Source organism: Lactuca sativa, chromosome 5 (genome assembly GCF_002870075.4).
Source record: "Lactuca sativa cultivar Salinas chromosome 5, Lsat_Salinas_v11, whole genome shotgun sequence".
Classification (NCBI taxonomy): domain Eukaryota; kingdom Viridiplantae; phylum Streptophyta; class Magnoliopsida; order Asterales; family Asteraceae; genus Lactuca; species Lactuca sativa.
In genome coordinates, this window is record NC_056627.2 from 87,221,203 (window position 1) to 87,240,132 (window position 18,930).

Sequence of the window (18,930 nt, forward strand, 5' to 3'; positions counted from 1 at the left end):
GTATATTTTAATAATATTTTTATACTAAAAAAACAATGATATTTTTTGAACATTTTATAAACTTTACTACATTTTTAGGTCATTTTTCCATTTATTTATGGTAACCGGTTAATACAAGGTTTTATTTGAACACATGTATACTTCATTGGTATTATGTGTACAAAAAATAGACTTTAATTGTATTTTTTGTTCTAAAAATACAACAATGGTATTTTTTGAATATTTTATGGTTTTAAGTTATTTTCCCTTTTCAGATAGACCAATATATGGGAACATTCACGGGATGGCCTTTTTCTTCTTTTATTTTGAAGTATTTATTAAGGAAATCAAAAGAAATCATTAATCCTTTTCCAAAAGAATTTATTTATTTTTAATGAAAAACACATTTAACTTTATCGTCAAATATAAATCAAAAAACACTAGTGATTAAAGTAACAATGTTTAAGAATATTCAAGAAAATAACAACACATTTAGAAAACTATAAAGTAAGAATATGCCTTCTAAATTAGTACTAATATTGTATCCAGTTTAAGAAAGTAATCTTGTCGCGATTGATTACAAGTTTAAAACTTTGATTAGTGATTACTATCATCATTTATATCAAATAAATATTTAATGTATATTTTAAATTATAAATAACACTTCTTAAAAGAATAATCATTTGTTATCTAGAGTCATTTCTAAATATTATGATAAACCGTCGTTTAGTCTAACAAACAACCTGTATACACTTAATCTCAACAATTGTATATAGATATTATCAAGGATGGCTTAATAGATTAAGCTAAAAAAAAACATGGCTTAACATATTTAGACACTAACAGTATACACAAATGCCTTTTTCCCCTCCTAACTCCTCTCATTTTGCAAGTTGCAACCCATGAGTATTATTGAAACTGATATATATTATGAAATTTATTTTGATTTTTTTTTTTAAATGAGCAAAATTGACAGAATGAACTTGACTGAGTCAGACCCAACAAGCCCTGTAAGAGGCATATCAAACAACTCCTTAGTCTAGAGTTATCAAACAGTATAAATCTGACTGAGTCAGACCCAATAGACCCTATAAGAGGCATATCATAGAGCTCCTTAGTCTAGAGTTATCAAACTCTCACTGAGTCGAACCATGTAAGAGGCATATCAAACAGCTTAGTCTGTTCATATATTATATAAAAGAGTAAATTACACTAATGGTCCTTATGGTTTGGGGTAATTTGCATGTTTAGTCCCTAACTTATTTTTTTAACTCAGAAGGTCTCTACTGTTTGTTTTTGTCACGCGCTTGCTCCCTACTATTTGTTTTCATTACACGTTTGGTCCCTATCTTACCTAAAAATGTTATTATTTAAATAGAGAAAAATGATGGGGTAGATAAGATAAGGTGAGGAGATGAGGTTGTGGGCGTATTTATTTAAATAAATTAAAAAATCAAGGACAAAATAGTCTTTTAGGTAAGACAGGGACCAAACGCGTAACAAAAACAAACAACAGGGACCTTCCAAGTTAAAAAAATAAGTTAGGGACCAAACACGTAAATTATCATAAACCATAGGGACCATTCGTGTAATTTACTCTATACAAAAACATCATTACCCATTCACCCACTTACACATTTTTCCCACCATCACAAACAAAAACACTCTACTAATTTTATTAAGGAATGCGGAAATGTTGAACATCAAACAAGATTCATTTGAATGACAAATCCATTCAGAAACAAATAAAAATGTTTATTATCAATCATTTCAAACAGGACATAATAAAACAGTTTTTTTTTATAAATTTGAGTCATTTCAAGCTGAATTCATTTAAAAACAAAGAAAATTCCCAACCAACAGCATCGTCAATCACTAGAACTCCAAGTTTTTTTGTGGTTTTATGAACCCTGTAAGAATTTGAGTATGTATTAGCATTTCAGATTATTAAAATAACAAGATTTTTTAAATAAAAAATCCATAAGATATGTGTGAAATGATTCAAATCATGATTTAATGATACATCTTATCTTCAGAGAATAAGATATGTGTGAACTCCAAGATTGATTATTGTGGTAAAACAGAAGTAGCTAAGAGTTTTTTATCTGATTGTGTGAATCTATCATGTAATTCTTACACCATTTTTTGCTTAAAATTTGTGTTTTGTAAAGTGGTAAACTTTAAGATGATTATACAAATGTATTCCGATGCATGTTTGCCCTATGAAATACTAAATGTGTTGGAGAGATGCCATTCTAAGAGCTTCATTTTCTTATCTTTTCTTCTTTGAAATGGTTTTTTTTCTTCCATTGTTCTTCCACTTTGTTTCTTTTGCTCAAAGTCTCTTTCTTGTTCTTTGAGTATAACTTTTCTTTCATTTTATTATTTAAGTTCCTTTCTTACACTATAACACAAATTCTTCTAACACTGAACTTCAAATTTTACACATAAAAACAGTCATTAAGTTACAGTATGTTCCCAACATAATTTAGGGAGGGAAATGAAGAGAAACTTACACTAATGGTATATGCTAAAAGAAGGTCTTTAGATTGGGTGTCTAGAGCCATTAAGGTCCTTTAGTTTTTCATTAGGTGTCATTAGGTTTTCCCTAGAGCATAAAATTCAAACTGAACATAGCCCTAGATCCTTCACTAAAACATAATTTTCATCAAATTTTCAGCCAAACCCTCTTCTAATGAACTCAAAAAACCATGGAGAGATTCTTAGCCAACAGAATCTAACGAATTCGTAACCTAAAATTCAAATTGAACAGTGCCCTAGATCGAAAAACCCTAAAATGAAATCTAAATCAACAAAACTAATCATCAGTCAAAACTTTTAGAGATTAGAAATAGAAACGAAAGAACTAACCTCGAAGAACGATGCGATTGGGGTTGGATCTATTAAGCGTTGGCAGTTTTGGGGATAAGAGGGATGGAATTGCCCTGCCCCTGCTTGTTAGATTGTTTCAGTTTCTGCATCTGGATCATCCTCTCCATCACGAGCTCATACTCGCACTTCTCATAAGTGTGGCGCTCGTCCTCGCACTTCCATGGCAGGTAAAACTCGGATTGCCGGCACTTGTTGAGTGGAATGAGCAAGTGTGCGCACTGGTCTCTATAGGCCAAGGGCACCTTCGCTTCCACCATTTCTTGTCGTGTTGCGATCATTGGCTTCGATGATCCTTCTACCTCCATCTGCAGATTGTTGTATGAAGATCGCTTCGAGTCTTTCTTTCCCTAGCGAAGAACGACTCCCTTGGTGCCTGTTGATACGAAATTACGAATAGAGCTGCTCCTACTCACCACCTCCAGGCCCTAACTGGATCAGATTCACAGGCCCAAAATAGTACTAAGCGACCCAAGATGAAGTATACAATTACAAATATACAATGTTGGGATAATCAAAAAATATCAAATGTTTTGTAAAATATTGGTAAATGATTTGTCAAAATGATTATAACATCGACATGGCCCATTTTGGAAAGGTTTCCTATTAGATGCGACTTAAATAGGTTTGACATTTGATTTTCTTTTTTTTTGGAAAAAACTACAGGAGTTCATAGGGATTATCATTTCGATGATCATAGTGATAATGGATGTAGGTTCAAATCTCATTAAAAGACATAGATGATATTTAGAAATAGGTTAGTTGTTCTAAAAAAAATAAATTTCTTTCGGTTTATTTTCACAAACTTATCTCAAATACCACCAATACAACTTATATCAAACATAATTATGTTATTAAAAGTAAGTTTATTCAATCGAATCCATAAAAGAAGTTTTTCTATCCTAATTGATGCATTTGGGTCTCCAACATTCTTGATTGCATTTGGGTCTTCACACCCTTGACATCTTATTGTCAATAGTTTTGTATTATTAATAATAAATTTGATAAATCAAAATGTCAAAATGTTTAAGCTTATTCTACAATGTCACGTATTAGTCCTTGTGAATTCTCTCATTATTATTGTGGATATTGTCGTCATATGCATCGCATATATTTCATATTTCATATCAACGTTGTATAAGATAAGAATCACTTGCTATAAACTTTTTTCGTTAAAGCATTTTTCTTTTAAAAATTAAATATTTGTCTATCTTTTATTCTTAATTATCCTCCTATCATATGAGATTATGATATATGTACACCACTAATTCTCTCTCTTAATCTCTTATTTTGATTTTAACATTTGTCTTGATCTAGTGAGTAGAAGTTAGACATCGTGAGTGTTCTTATAAAGTTTTTCAAACTAAAAAAACCGGGAAATTAAGTAAACTAACGTAACATCCGGGATTTCAGGTATATTAATTATTCTTTTATTTTGAGTTTTGTGGAAGAACTCGGCGAGTTGGTGCGTAGACTTGCCGAGTTGAGACGTGATCTCTCACCCGGATTAATGTCCGGACTCGGCGAGTCGCTTTGGTAGACTCGGCGAGTCTGTGCTGTTTAATGAAACCCTAATTTCTCGGGTTTGAGGCATATTTAAAGGGCCTTATGGCCGTCATTTGCGCTCATCAGTCCCCAGAGTGAAACCCTAGAGCATTTGAGCGATTCAAGTGAGGGAAGGAGCCATTGTTGATCTTGGAGTTATTGCCTAGCAAGGAAAGAGGAGATCTAGCCAAGAGGAAGCAAGAGAGGGGTGGATTCCTGAAGAACTGAGGTCCAGGACATCACAACTGAGGTACAATTCCGAATCATTCTCTGTTATTGTGATGTTTATGTAAATCTAGGGCTTTTGAACCCATTTGTGGCTAGATCTAGTGTCCTCATGGTCCCTTAGCGAGTTAAGGTCCTGGATCTGGACCCATAGAGGTCCAGAGCACCTCTTTACCAAAGCTTTATATGCATCCATGGAGGTTTTGGCTTGGGATCAATGTATTTGAGGCTAAAACACCATTCATGAGCTATTCGATGCTTAATGAGCACCAAGACTTGGACTTTACGTGGTCCATAAGCTTAAGGAGACTGGATCTATGAGTTAGTGAAGCGGATCTGACCTCAGAAGGTCGTTTGGGGTTGTGCATGGAATGCACTCGCCGAGTCCATTCCCAGACTCGGCGAGTTGGTGCGGGTTGTTCAGTGATTACGAACCAGGGGTTGAGTAACCGAGTCGGGTGAGTGACTCGGTGAGTCGGAAGAGATTCAGAGGGATCGGGTTCCCGTAGGGACTCGGCGAGTCCACGCCAGACTTGGCGAGTCGGGTTGACCGTTGACCGTTGACCGTTCACCAGAGTTGACTGGTTTGACTTCGTGGTATTAGTCAGCCAGAGTCAAGGTAGTATTAAGTAGAAATATGCTTGTGTTGTAGGAGGACGATAGCTCGGGAGATTAAGCACTAGTGATTACGAGATTTACGAGTTACCGAGATACGCGAGGTGAGTCTTCTCACTATACATTACCTTGAGTGGTATTTCGACTTGACCAGAGGGTCTTATGTGCTATATATGAGATTATGTGTTGTCTTAGATATTTCGTGTTATGTGTTATTTGTATGTTGTATGATTATATAGACCGGGTCGGAGGGCCCAACGATTCTGACCGGGCCAGAGGGCCCAATGAGTTGTGACTGGACCGGAGGGTCTGACGAGCTGTGGGACTGGAGGGTCCCGCTAAGACATCTAGACCGGAGGGTCGGATTTAGCCTTGAGTGACGTATTTGTGGTATGTCGTATTTTGGGAACTCACTAAGCATTTGTGCTTACCATTGTTGTGTTTGATGTCTCACGTACCAGCGAGGACCGTGGGAAGGCGACGGCTTGACTTGTACACACCCACACTGATGGTGTTCATGTTAGAGAGATCTTGGGATTTGTTTTGAAAACACTGTTGTTATGGATTTGAAATTATGATATGATATACATTTTGTGGTTTTAAAAATGAAAATTTTTAATTGGAAATTTTACGTTGTTACAACTAACCATTTTTGTATTGATTTTTATAAAAAATAACCAAGTTTTTGTTTTTTGCAAAAGAATCATTTTTCTCCAGAATGGATCATTCCGAAGACAATTTTAGCCTATTTCGACATGATCCAGAATACCCATTACGACCTATTTTGAAAAGATTCGGACTAGTTTGTACAAAATCATATTTTGGATTGTATCTCATCTACACATTTCGAACTAAAAAGACAAAGAAGATACAATAATCGATTACGAAGAGTTGGAAGTTTTACGGGTAAGATCTTGACTCTTTCACTTATAGTTGTCTACTTTTAAGATTATTGGTGTAAAATAGTTACTCTGAAACACAAAGAACATGTTCTAGACAGTGTTTTAGAAAATGTTATTTAGTGTTAGGACTAATTCAAAACTAGTTTAGTTAGTATCTTGTGTTATTGTACATTGAAAATTGGTATTTCGACACACACAAAAGTGATCTTGAACATTTCCGGAATGCTCAAAATGCAAAGAACCATTTCGAAACACGAAGAACAAGTCTGGAATGCTTATTGCTTTTCATTCTGGAGCATCCTTTACACTCTTGAATTAGCTTAAAAGTTTTTTTTTTGCAGCATGACAAGGTTTTTGATGCTTCTATTACACTATCTTGCAAACTCACCATTGTTGTGGATATTTTTCAGAGACTCGAGTACCGTTGCCACACGAGGCTATGTTCTGAAAGACATGTTTTGGTAGGTGGTTAGATATTCCTACCAGAGTAGAGAGAGATCCTTGATTTTTACATTGCGTGTTTTTCAAAGAAATTGTGATGATTCCTCGAAGCAAAGTAGAGTAAATGGTTTTTGAGATCAAGGAGTACGAGATGACGTTCGGGAAGAGGGAATTTTTTTCTTGTCAACGATTTCCATTTTGGTGAATATTTCAGTTCCTTAGATTCCAGTATCGCCTTCTAATCACATGTCTTTCCTATATTTAAGAAGATTGAGTCCATGAAATTAAAAGATGTCATTATTATGTATGATGGATTGTTTCTCTAGTTATCATACGATGATGTGGTCCGTGTATGTCGCTTATATCTGTTATAAAAGGGTTTTAATGGTCGGTTGCCTCGTCATCGATGAAAGGCGTGTTTTTGGTCTTGGTATCCAACGTTAATGAATTCAACATGTATCATATCATGATAGGATTGAATCCTAGTTAGATCGAATAGATTCAAACAGGTAAAGAATATGAACATGACAAATAGATCAAAATGTGCTTAATGATTATAAGCCACAGCCTCAGAAGAACTCGATGAAGAATTGCTACAGTGGAGGCGTGTAGGGTTACAAACCAATTTCCAAAGCTGCAACATATGGTGCATGCATGCACCTTAAATACTATAACCCTAATAATAAAAGAGGGGTGGACAGGACCAGCCCAGTTACAAAAATGGACTATATAGATAATCACATTGACGTAACACATATACCTAACAATCTCCCCTTTGCGTCAAATGAGGTCAGAGTCCTTTAAGGCTAGGTTCGCTTTTGCACTTCAAAAATCTTCGGAATGACGCTCAGTAGAACCTGGCGAACCTGGATGTATCATAGAATCATATCTGAAAAGCACTTCTTGTCGCCTTTGTTGTTACCCTTATACTTGTTGACCATGTCCAAAACATACTCCAGGCAACAGGTAGTGAAAAGATGCTTATCAGCGAGAAAGAATCAAGCCTTATGAAAGTCTGCATCATTTTGTTCTCTCATCTGAAAGGCCAAATACCATCCTTCCTTTTGTATCTTCACAAGATTCAATTTCTCTTCTTTAGGGAGAACAGTGGGCTTCCTTCGTAGTACGACAACAATTTCCACATCCATTTTGCCTACCTCTTTAATATACGAAACTAACATCTGTTTGAGGTGAGCAATAACGGGCTCATATTTTTGTCCATCTCTCAGCAATAAATTGTAAAGCATGATCTAGTCATAAGGATTAAGGCAAGGCAGATCTGCGAGAGTGAATTCGTGGACCTGACTGGACGAACCTCTCACAACCTTGAACTTCACATTTGGGAAGCTATTGGTTTCGATTGGACTAGTAACCTTCACTGCTGTAATCTTGCTAGCACTCCACGTTTCGTATTGTGGATTCATATGCTTGAGATAAAACAAGAAGAGTAAATGATTTGCGCCACTATCTGTGGATGGAACATTCGCTACTTTCACAAAGGAGCGCAACCTGAAGGCTTTCGGATTTATTGGCAAGTCCAGCTGTGAATCTTGTGTATTCTGAAGATCGAATGACACAACCGGTTCCAGCCAATATTGACTTGGTATATCCACAGCTTCATTTTGAATTCGCTTCACAGTCCACACTGGAAATAAGAGCTTTCGGATTTCTAGCGTAACCTGAGCTTCGCGCTCAACTTTCTTTTTCGCTTCAGCCTCGTGAATTATTCTTTGATGCTCATCCTTCTGAGCTTCATGTTCATTTCTTCTTTTCAGCTCATTTGCATCAGGCTTTTCATCTCCGTTGTTGTCAATAATTGGCTCTTCATTGAAAAGTTTTATTTGACTTTTGACTCAGTTTCACTTTTGACAGAGTGCTTTACTGAAGGTTTGGGGTCTTCCTTCTTGGATTGAGCCACACCTTATCCCCCTTGTTTCAGAATAGAGCTAGATTTCGAAACACCTTCTAGTCTATGAAGCATGGAAAAGACGGGCCTGAGTTTCTCAAAAAGATGCTTCTTAACCGTGATTGGGATCATTAAGTCACGAGTCTCAATAATATCCGAAAGCAGGCCATTTACATCAGTTATACAACTCTTCATAGCTGCTTTCTCAGATAGTAGATCATTGACTCGTTTTTCATCATTTTCCAACTTGACCGTCAAGACTTTCACCTTTTCAGCCTTTATGGCAAGAGCATCCATGATTTTTCTCTCCATGGCTAAGTCATCCTGAAGCTTAGAGATCTTCGATAAAATGGATGAACTGAACTCAGCATGGTCAGTTGAAAGACCCATGCGAACCTCTTGAAGTTTTGCCTTCTCTGTTTTAAGGGTTAAGCCTAGGCTAGAAATGACTTCATTATCCTTTGATGTATTGGACACAAAGGAGCTTTAGAACTTCTCCATGAATACCCGTGCATCAGTAATTAGTTTATCGACTTTTTCGGTCGTGTTGTTGCAAACAGTAGCATAAGCATCTACCGCCTTGTTCATCTTTTCAAGGTTGGCAGAGTGCTCTTTCATAAGGGTATCAAGAAGGGATTTGATCGTCGCTTGCGAGTAATCATCGCTAGATGATGCCTTTAAAGCTTGAAGCAACGAATCCATATTTTCATGAGTCACCTTGAGTTTCCCTCTTGTGACGGGAGCTTCATCATCACTTTCAGTCCTGATGTTAAATGGACTGTAGGTGAATCCTGCGAAGTTGTCGTCATCATCGTAAATCATGTATGGGTCATTTTGGCAAAGAGGAGAAATGGGAGGTGTGGAATGACCAGTTGCGAAACCTGAAGCTCCTGCCCCGCATCAGATGCGTTGACAGTAACAGGAGGCTCAACAGTGGTCGTTAGTGTGGTAATGGAATTAGTGAAAATAGGAGGTGGGGATTGCAAAACGCCCAAAGAAACAGGTGTGCATGGGGCAATTGATATAGGTGTTAAAATAGCAGCAGTGGGAGAAGGAATATATACATTTTCAACGAAATCATTGGTAATAGGAACTGAGACAGGAATCTCAATGGTTACCTCAGGATTCGTAGAAATGGGCTGCGAAACCTCAGGATGCGAAGTTGTTGCAGTGTCTTCGTGTTTTACAAGCTTATCTTCTTCAATGCGAACATCAAAGTGAGTGGAAGACTGCAAACCTTCGCTTTCACTAGGAGTTTGAGATCTCGGCTTGCGAGCCGACTTCTTTACCTTTTGCTTTTTTGTAGGAGTTGCATCTGGTGCAGATGATCCAACGTGACCCTTTGGAGCACATTGTTTATTTTCTCCTTTCTTACATCCTTTCTGTCCTCCTTTCTTTGGTTTATCATCTTCATCGATGATCAATTGCATCTCAGGAGTTAAAGGACAAAAGCCTGAAACTAGAAGTTTTCTGTAGGCTTCAAGAATCTTGCTTGCTGCAAGGACATCCCGAAATATGGCTTTGGGATTGGAGCCAACAAATGAGAGCTTTGAGTTGTCTGCAAGAATGATGTTTGTAGTGTGGAAGATTGAAATGGAAAACATGAAGGAATCTTGCATCACCGGAATCTGGAGCTTTTCAATTTCCCTTTGAACGATGATTGTCCAGAAGTGGGCATAGAAAATTTCATTGGGTCGGTTTGTAGAATGGGTACTTTGGACCAATTGAGCCCAAAGAACAGCCCCAAAATCAATGTTGACCCCCATGTAGATCCCATACATGATGGCCATGAATAACTTACCAGCACAATCCGATCCAGTCACACGCTCATAAAAACTTTTGAACAATAGGGTAAAAAGCCCATTCTATTGAGGTGCCAGATTGTGTTTCCTGAATTTAGAGATGGTAGTAAGGGTTTCTTTGTACCCCATTTGGTAAAACATCGATCTCCATGATGGCTGCGATGGAGATGGAATCAGGGCCAACCATATCATCATTGTGAGTGAGCCCTAGTAAGTAGCAAAATCGGGACTTGGTGATTGAGGTTTTCCTGTTGTGAACTTCAAAGGTAGTTCTTTGTTCCTCTTTGATATAGCAAGCAAACGAATAGGCTTTTGATAAGAGAGACATCGAAACAATCTCTGATGTAGTTAAAGCTTTGACCAGAGGAGAATATTTCAAGCACTCGACAATGGGTAGCAAGAAACTGTCATACTTGAGAGGATCAAGATTGAGAATCAAGTTTTGATTGGGCTTAATTGTAAGAAGCGACGACTGTGCTGATTGATCTTGAACATAAGGGATTCCTGAAGATGCGTCCATGGAAGCTTGTTGGAGAAGATGATGAACAGTAGAGAAAAATCGCATGAGGGTTTTTTGAAATCTTTTAACAATGGTGAGGAACGATGAATCATTGAAAAAACCTTTATACCGTTAACCAGGAGAGAGAAAATAGGGTGACGATTGCGTTTTATCCTCTGAAACATTGCCTAAAAAGACGCGATGTGACAATTGTTACGCCACAAAACGGTGTCAGGAGGCAAAAAATCAGGTGTAGTTTCAAATTTTACATGCCTATTTGAAATCTTATACATTAGGATTGCCGCTTCAATTCCTCCCTTTTGCAGTTGAGTTACGTACCCCATTTCACATGTATATACGAACTTTCGCTTTTAAGTAAATTCTAGTTAAACTGCGAAACTGAAAATAAATGTGAGTGCCACGAACCAGACTTTTGGAAATTCTTGTGTGAGAGTGTGACAAAGATAAAGAAATAAAGCAAAACATATATGTGGGGTTTTAGTGATGCCTTGTTGAAGACACAAAACTGTGGATCCCGGGCAATGATCTATTCCTTCAAAGTCAAAAGAGACTAAGAATTGTCTGTGTGGTTCCCCGTTGAACTAAAATCACTTGTTTGTTAAGAAACAGTGAAAGGTATCTTTTAAAAGGTTTTATTGGGTAGTTCTATCTCCAACGAAACTACGAAACTTGATATAAGTCTGAAAGTTCGAATGAAGTACTTGTTTGACGAGTGTAGTCAATTGAAGAAGTAAGCTTTGGAATTATTTTAAGTGACAGGGATTCACAAAGAAATCTAAAAAAAAATAAAAATTGGATCTATTCGGTAGAAATGTCTTAGGTATAGAACATTTCATTAAGATCTCGCAAAAGAAGAAGATATTTCTTGGTACATACCATGAAAGTGGAGTTTAGTTAATTCATTGGTGAAAATTCTAGAACATGTATATTGTTTACCGTCAATTCGTATAAGTGTGCTGGATTTTAGGTTTCACTCAATTTGTGGTGATAACGAATTGAAGATCATAAACACAGAAGTTGTGTAACCATAAACCTTAGTGGTAATATGAAAGACCCTCACTTTCGTATTTATGAAAGACCCAAACTTTCATACTTGACAATATAGTTACTCCAAAACATGCTACTTGCATATTCATAAAAGCAATATTTTACATTGATAAAGAGGTTACAAATTACTGGATACAAACCAACTATTTTTAAAGTGTTATATATTACATAATTTCCCAGGATTCTATAGTTTTATACATATGGGAATGCAAAATACAATAGTTTCAAACTATTCATAATCTTCTATCAATACAATAGTTTCAAACTATTGAAAAATCTTCTAACAATATATAACTATATTGGATGCTTATCTCCTGCAATTTGTTAAACATTGATAGGGTAAGTGGTGACGTTTAGTGAGTTCAATAATAGATACAATATAACGTTATACCATATATATATACTTCAATATGGCAGAAACAAAGAGGAACAAGGAACAATAAGGGCATATGTGAATCATGTGTCAAACTTTTCTTATCAATCATTGATTTGATTCAAAGATATACAATCAATGAGACATAACAATTTCCATACTTGATATACATCAATAAAGCTTTGGCCCGAATAGCACAGAAGACATACAACTTCGGATTAACATTTTGGTAGATTTTAGGCTTATAGCCCTGTCTAACCTTCTGCCAATACCATAGAATATAAATCATTCTTTTACGGAGACATGTTCTACATGGCCAGAGGCTACATACCAGTACCAACGTGAATCTAAGTCCTTTCACTGATCACATGTCAAAGGTATTTCTTTTGCTATCAAAAAATAGCAAACAAAAATAATACGGGAAAATAACCCGGAATAATAACAATGAAAAGCACATAGCACATATAACACATAACATACAATTATTTCTATATATTAAACTCACCGTGAAATAACCGGGGGCTAAAATATTAATTTGGGCAGCACTTCGGCTCAAAATATAACTTTCTTCGTTGAAAACCGAGAGTTTTCTTAATAAACGGGCTCTGCGAAGGTAGAGCTTCAAAACCGAAAAGATAATTTTTCTTTTTGGCTTCTCGGGCACTTCGTGGCGTATTCTGGGGGTTATAATCGTTACCGGGGCTTCGGGGAAAGTCGGGATGAAAGAAATATATGTTAAGGGGTGAAATTGCCAGTTTTCTAACATTTTCTCCGGAGGGTTCACAGGCACTATTTATAGTGCGAGGGTTGGATCCGAAGCAAGAAGGAAGGAGGGCGTGTCAGCAGCAAAGCAGCTCGGTGACAGCCAGATGCCAGGCGTCTTAGACGTCGCCTAGCATGCTGAAAGACGCGTCGGATGCTTACCAAACTGAAGTTCGGTCCAATCGGAAGACGACACGCGGCTACTGTTCATGTGAGGTGACGTGGTATCTCCGGATAAGAACCTTATTCTTGCGAAAATTCTCGAACCTTATGCCTAAATCTTCTAAAATCCATAACTTTCGCATACGGGCTCCGTTTTTGACATTCTTTATATGCACGCAAAAATATGCTCTACGACTTTCGTTTAGACTTCGTCGACTAATTTCGACTTTATTTTTAATATTATTATTTTTAATAGACCGGGACTGGAAAATCCGTTAAAAATTCATAACTTCTTCATCCGACATCCGTTTTCGTCAAATTTTTTACCGTTGAACTACTAATGACGAGACCTTCAATTCTCGTTTAGGTTGTGTCGGCTAAAAATCAATCGATCTAAAATTCGAGTTTTTAGGTGTCTACTGCTAAGCTGAAACTTATAAAAATCATAACATCCTCATACGAAGTCAGATTCTGGCGTTCTTTTTATCGAACTTCTCGATTTAACGAATACTATGAATTTCATTTAGATTACTAAGGCTAAAAAGTAGTTTATCAAAAACTCACTTTTTACATCATTGGGTGCCGTGCCGGTTTTGTCGCGGATCTTCGATTGGTCATAACTTCTTTGTTATAACTCGGATTTCGATGGGGTTTTCGCCTAAACGTTTCTAACAAGATGTAACGACCCGTTCCCGGTATGATGATTCCTTGGTATTTATTTTGAAGTTTTGTAAAGGGACTCGGCGAGTTCATAGCCTGACTCGCCGAGTTGGGTCGGGATTTCGAGCACGTGTTAGCTGGCGACTCGGCGAGTCCATATTCTGGACTCGGCGAGTCTGTCCGTCTGGGAGAAACCCTAAATCCCCAGGTTGCTCACTATTTAAGCCACCTTATAGCCCCCAATCTCGCCTCCTTCACCCTCTAAAGCTGTGAGAAAACCCTAATTCGTTCTTGAGTGTTCTAAGTGATTTTGTGTGCTAATTGTGAAGGCTTGAAGAAGGAGAAGAAGAAAGGAGCAAGGAGAAGAAGTGTAAAGCGAAGATTCAAGGGAAAGCAAGAGTTCTTTGAGGTATTCTTCAGATTTCCTTCCCTTTTATGCTTTAAAATCCCCTTTAGATCTAGTTGATGCTTTTCTCAAGCCTTATGTTGATATGGAAGCCATTGTATGTCGAGATATCCATAGATCTGTTCAATTAGGGGTTTTAGAGTCCAGATCTATTGTCTTTATGGAGCCATTGTGCATCATAACCCTAGATCTACCCTTTCAAGTGCCTTTTTAGCCTTTATTCCCTTGTTCATGTGTTTCTACACGTAAGGTTGGAAACTTTACGTGGTAAATCAGCTTATTGGACCCAGATCTATCATTTGTATGTATTGGATCCGAGCAGAATCGAGTGTAGAATAGTTGCATGGCGGTGACTCGGCGAGTCGCGAGTCCCCGATTTCTTCCTTTTGAGCGATGTCGAGTGGGCCCAGTGAGTTGTGGAGTGGACTCAGCGAGTTCGAGGGTAGACTCAGTAATGGAGGGACTCGGCGAGTTGTTCATACAACTCGGCGAGTCCAAGGCAATCTTCTTAGGCTCAAGAACAACTCGTCGAGTTGTTCTTATGACTCGGCGAGTCGGATGAAGATTGTCTGAGTTCTTGGATCGAATGAGTACTCGTCGAGTCGATGTCATACTCGACGAGTAGCAGCGAGTAGGGTCGAGGAGTGAGAGCAGGGACTCGGCGAGTTGGCGGCCCAACTCGGCGAGTCAGGTCAACTGTGGGTTGACTTTGACCGAGAGTTGACTTTGTCCAAGGGTTGACTTTGACCTAGGGTAAGAGAATAATTTTACCTAGTGCAGTGTTTAGTTTTTGATTGAGTGTGTTTATGGACTTGTAGCCGGGGAGATACCGGAGCAGCAGCAGTTAGCCCTCAGAGTTATTCACTCAGCAGCCAGTTCACGAGGTGAGTTCCTTTTCAGTAGAAACGGGTCTAAGGCCACAATGTCGGCCCGTTTAGCTAGCAGTAGTATCCGGATTCTTATCCGATGCAGTAGTTAGCATGTTTGATGCCTTCGTGGCTCAGACAGGGTTATATGTGTGTTCATGTTAAGTGATACGATTATGTTATGATCAGTCAGCTTCGGACTTCGGTCCGATGTCAGCTTCGGACTTCGGTTCGATGTAGGGGACAAGGTCCCAGTCAGCTTCGGATTTCGGTCCGATGTCAGCTTCGGACTTCGGTTCGATGTAGGGGACAAGGTCCCAGTCAGCTTCGGATTTCGGTCCGATGTCAGCTTCAGACTTCGGTTCGATGTAGGGGACAAGGTCTCAGTCAGCTTCGGACTTCGGTCTGATGTGAGCTTCGGATTGCGGTCCAATGTAGGGGACAAGGTCCCAGTCAGTCAGCTTCGGATTTCGGTCCAATGGAGGGGGGGGGGGCAAGGCCCCAGTATGTGCTTGTTATATATGTTATTGCATGGTATGTGGTAAATTGGGGGAGCTCACTAAGCTTCGTGCTTACAGTTTCAGTTTTGGTTTCAGGTACTTCCGCTTGTAGAGGGAAGAGCTCGGGATGATGGCATCGCACACACCACAGCTTCAGCTTTTATCCTGGGAGTTGATTTGGTTCTTGATTTTTATATGACATGGATATGATACAGTTTTTCCGCACAGTGTTTTATTATTATTTTGAGATACATCATGTATGGTTTATGATATGACACTCAGATTATGGTTTTAGTTATGTTGAAAAAAAAAAACGAAATGTTTGGGTCGTATTTTTGGGTCGTTTCAAGTTGGTATCAGAGCCCTGGTTTGAGGGATTCGGATACACTTCCGGGTGTATCTGAACTCAAACTAAGGGGAAATAAAAAGATTTTTAAAAGGAAAATGTTTTCTAAAAGAATTTTGAAAGCACTTAGAAAGAAAGAAATTTTTAAACAGATAAGGGTGTGGTGCATGCGATCAGCCGAGCTCAAGTAAGTACTCCCAAATTACCCATACAAGTTATTTGTTCAGTATCAGTTTCAGTAGAACAGCATGCTAGTATAGGACTAAGGATCTAGGAGGATGCCTTATGTGCCGCTTTATGTGCTACAGCTTCACGAGTATTGCATGCTAGTATTGAGTAGACAGCAGTAGGATAGCCTGTTTAGGTTATGCCGGATAGTATGAGCTTAGCATTGTATGCTAGATCAGTTTCTCGTTTTGAGAATAGTTTTGCCTGAGTATGTTTCCTTATCCGAATGCTGCTTGCTTCGTGCTTTGTGGGAATTATGAGTGATGGAAGTTAGCCATTAGGTGAACACGTTACACCACATGTGATCAGGGTTGAATAATCCCAGAGTGATGGAACTGGCCCTATTGCGTAGCTCTTGTTTGAGTCCAACCGTGATAGGGACGGGTCTTTTACTTGAAGGATTATCTGATCTTCGTCACATGTGATGGTGTTCAGGTGATGGTTAATTAGCATTATAAGGAGACCTGCAGCAGCTGAGGACCAGTTGAATTGAGTCTGAGGTTTCCCTGAGGCAAGCCTAGGATGAGAGTAGCAGAGATCAGTAGTAGTAGAAGTGACTTGGTGGAGTTAGGGCAGTTCTTGAAGAAAGTACGGATAGATGTGGAAGGTAGTATGGGCCCGTACTACTGGAAGCAGAGGATCCGTACTCGAATCAAGAAAGGCTGAGACAAGACCAGGAAGCTAGTTGTAGTATCAATGATCCCTTGAGGTATTTCTGTTTTCTGATGTAGTTGTGATGTGTTTCAGAATGGTGGTTTTGCGTTCGAGACCAGCAGCCGGCAGCGGGGGTGCCGGGGAGGGATCAGGTTCAGGTTCGGGGGATGAGCGCATGGATGAGCAGACCCGAGAGTTTCTTTCTTCGGAGATTACGCGCATCATTATAGAGCAGACTCCTGTGATCTTCGGTTCGATCAAGGAGGGGATTCTAGAGCTGATGGATGAGAGATTGGGCACCTTCCGTGCCGAGGTGGCGGCCATGATGGGGTCGCGCACCCTTACTTTCAGGGAGTTCAGGGCATGTGGAGCTCCGGACTATCATGGGGCGCGAGACCCCATAGCGAGCACCAGATGGTTGGCGGATGTGGCCAACGCTTTCCGTACTAGAAGATGTCCCGAGGGGGACAAGGTCAGATTGGCGTCCTGTCTTCTGAAGGACAGGGCACGAGATTGGTGGGAGGAGGTCGGGCATGCCATTGGGGATGATGCAGCATTGGACGCCATGACCTGGGCTGATTTCTCTACCAGGTTCAGGGCGGATTTTGCACCGGTCATTGAGGTGCAACAGCTAGCTAGGGAGTTTCAGGACCTCACCCAGACTACAGAGACAGTGGCGGAGATCACCGCCAAGTTCAGGGAGAGGGCCCTTCTCGTTCCTCAGTATGTAGCTGATGAGGAAATGAAGAAGGCCCGTTATCATGAGATGTTGCGGAGCGATATCCGCCAGTTTGTGAGCCGGTCCAGCTGTAAAACGCTGGAAGATATGATTGCTAGGGCTCGGGAGAGGGAGATTGATCTTGAGATGGAGAAGAAGAGGAAACCGGAGGCGATTTCGGGTTCAGGCGGTTCGGGCAAAAAGCCCAGGGTTTCAGATCACAGGTCCAGGGGCCAGCTGAGCCACGGCCGATGTGGTAGGTGTGGGAAAATGCACGAAGGAGCGTGCAAGGCAGGGAGTTCCGGCTGCTTCAAGTGCGGTCGGATTGGACATTTGAGTAGGGATTGTACGGCTCCTGCTACTGCCGTTGCAGCATCAGATCTGATTTGCTTTCAGTGCAATCAGAGGGGACATAAAAAGTCCCAGTGTCCGGGTTTAGCTGCAGCAGGGAAGGTGGCTGCACCTGCCCCTGCTACTTTGAGGATTACAGATGGCCGGCAGGGCCGAGCTGATGCGCCAGTGGCAAAGAGTAGGGCGTTTCAGATGACAGCAGAGGAGGCGCGAGCGACTCCTGATGTGGTGACGGGTATGTATCTTCCCTTTATCTCTTTATTATTATTGATTGTATATTGCTTATGATTGTATGTTTTATTCAGGGTCGTTCTCTGTGAACGGCATTTCTGCTATGGTATTATTCGATTCGGGGGCTACCCGATCATTCGTATCACTTGCGCTTAGCAAGAGATTCAGTAGAGCTCCAGGGGAGCTGGATTGCCCATTAGAGGTTGAGATAGCGGATGATAGGACCGTGAGGGTCGGCAGAGTGCATAGAGGGTGTTCTCTTCAGTTATTTGATGAGCAGTTTTCAGTGGATCTGGTACCTATTCCCCTGCGAGGGAATAAGGTTATTGTGGGTATGGATTGGCTAAGCCCTAATGGGGCGGTGATTGATTGTGAGCTTCAGCTAGTGAGGGTTCGCACTCCCAGTGGGGGAGAGTTGGTGATTCAGGGTGAGAGGCCATAGCGAGGACCGACCTTTTGTTCCGCCGCAAGGGCGAGGCGCTATGTTCAGCAGGGTTGCGCCGATTTTGTAGCTTACGTTTTGGATGCCCGGGAGAAGGGCAAGTCGACAGTTGATGATGTTCCTATTGTTCGAGACTACCCGGACGTGTTTCCCGAGGATTTGCCGGGGATACCTCCTGAGAGACAGGTTGAGTTCAGGATCGACCTCATTCCTGGTGCGGCTCCGATAGCCAAGGCACCGTATCGACTAGCTCCCCCTGAGATGCAGGAGTTTTCTACACAGCTACAGGAGCTGTTAGACAAGGGTTTCATTCGGCCGAGCAGTTCGCCTTGGGGAGCGCCGATCCTGTTTGTAAGGAAG

The 18,930-nt window shown here is 40.0% G+C and overlaps 1 protein-coding gene across 1 annotated transcript; it reads right to left on the minus strand.

Annotated features, from left to right (window-relative positions):
- Nucleotides 1-1,633: 1,633 nt before the first annotated feature.
- On the minus strand, nt 1,634-3,261 carry LOC111880059 (NADH dehydrogenase [ubiquinone] 1 beta subcomplex subunit 7). Its single transcript, XM_023876471.3, has 2 exons — nt 2,851-3,261; nt 1,634-1,889 (listed from the first exon to the last, which is right to left on the minus strand). The coding sequence occupies exon 1, from the start codon at nt 3,174-3,176 to the stop codon at nt 2,883-2,885; it is 294 nt and encodes a 97-aa protein (XP_023732239.1). The 5' UTR covers nt 3,177-3,261; the 3' UTR covers nt 1,634-1,889; nt 2,851-2,882.
- Nucleotides 3,262-18,930: the final 15,669 nt, after the last annotated feature.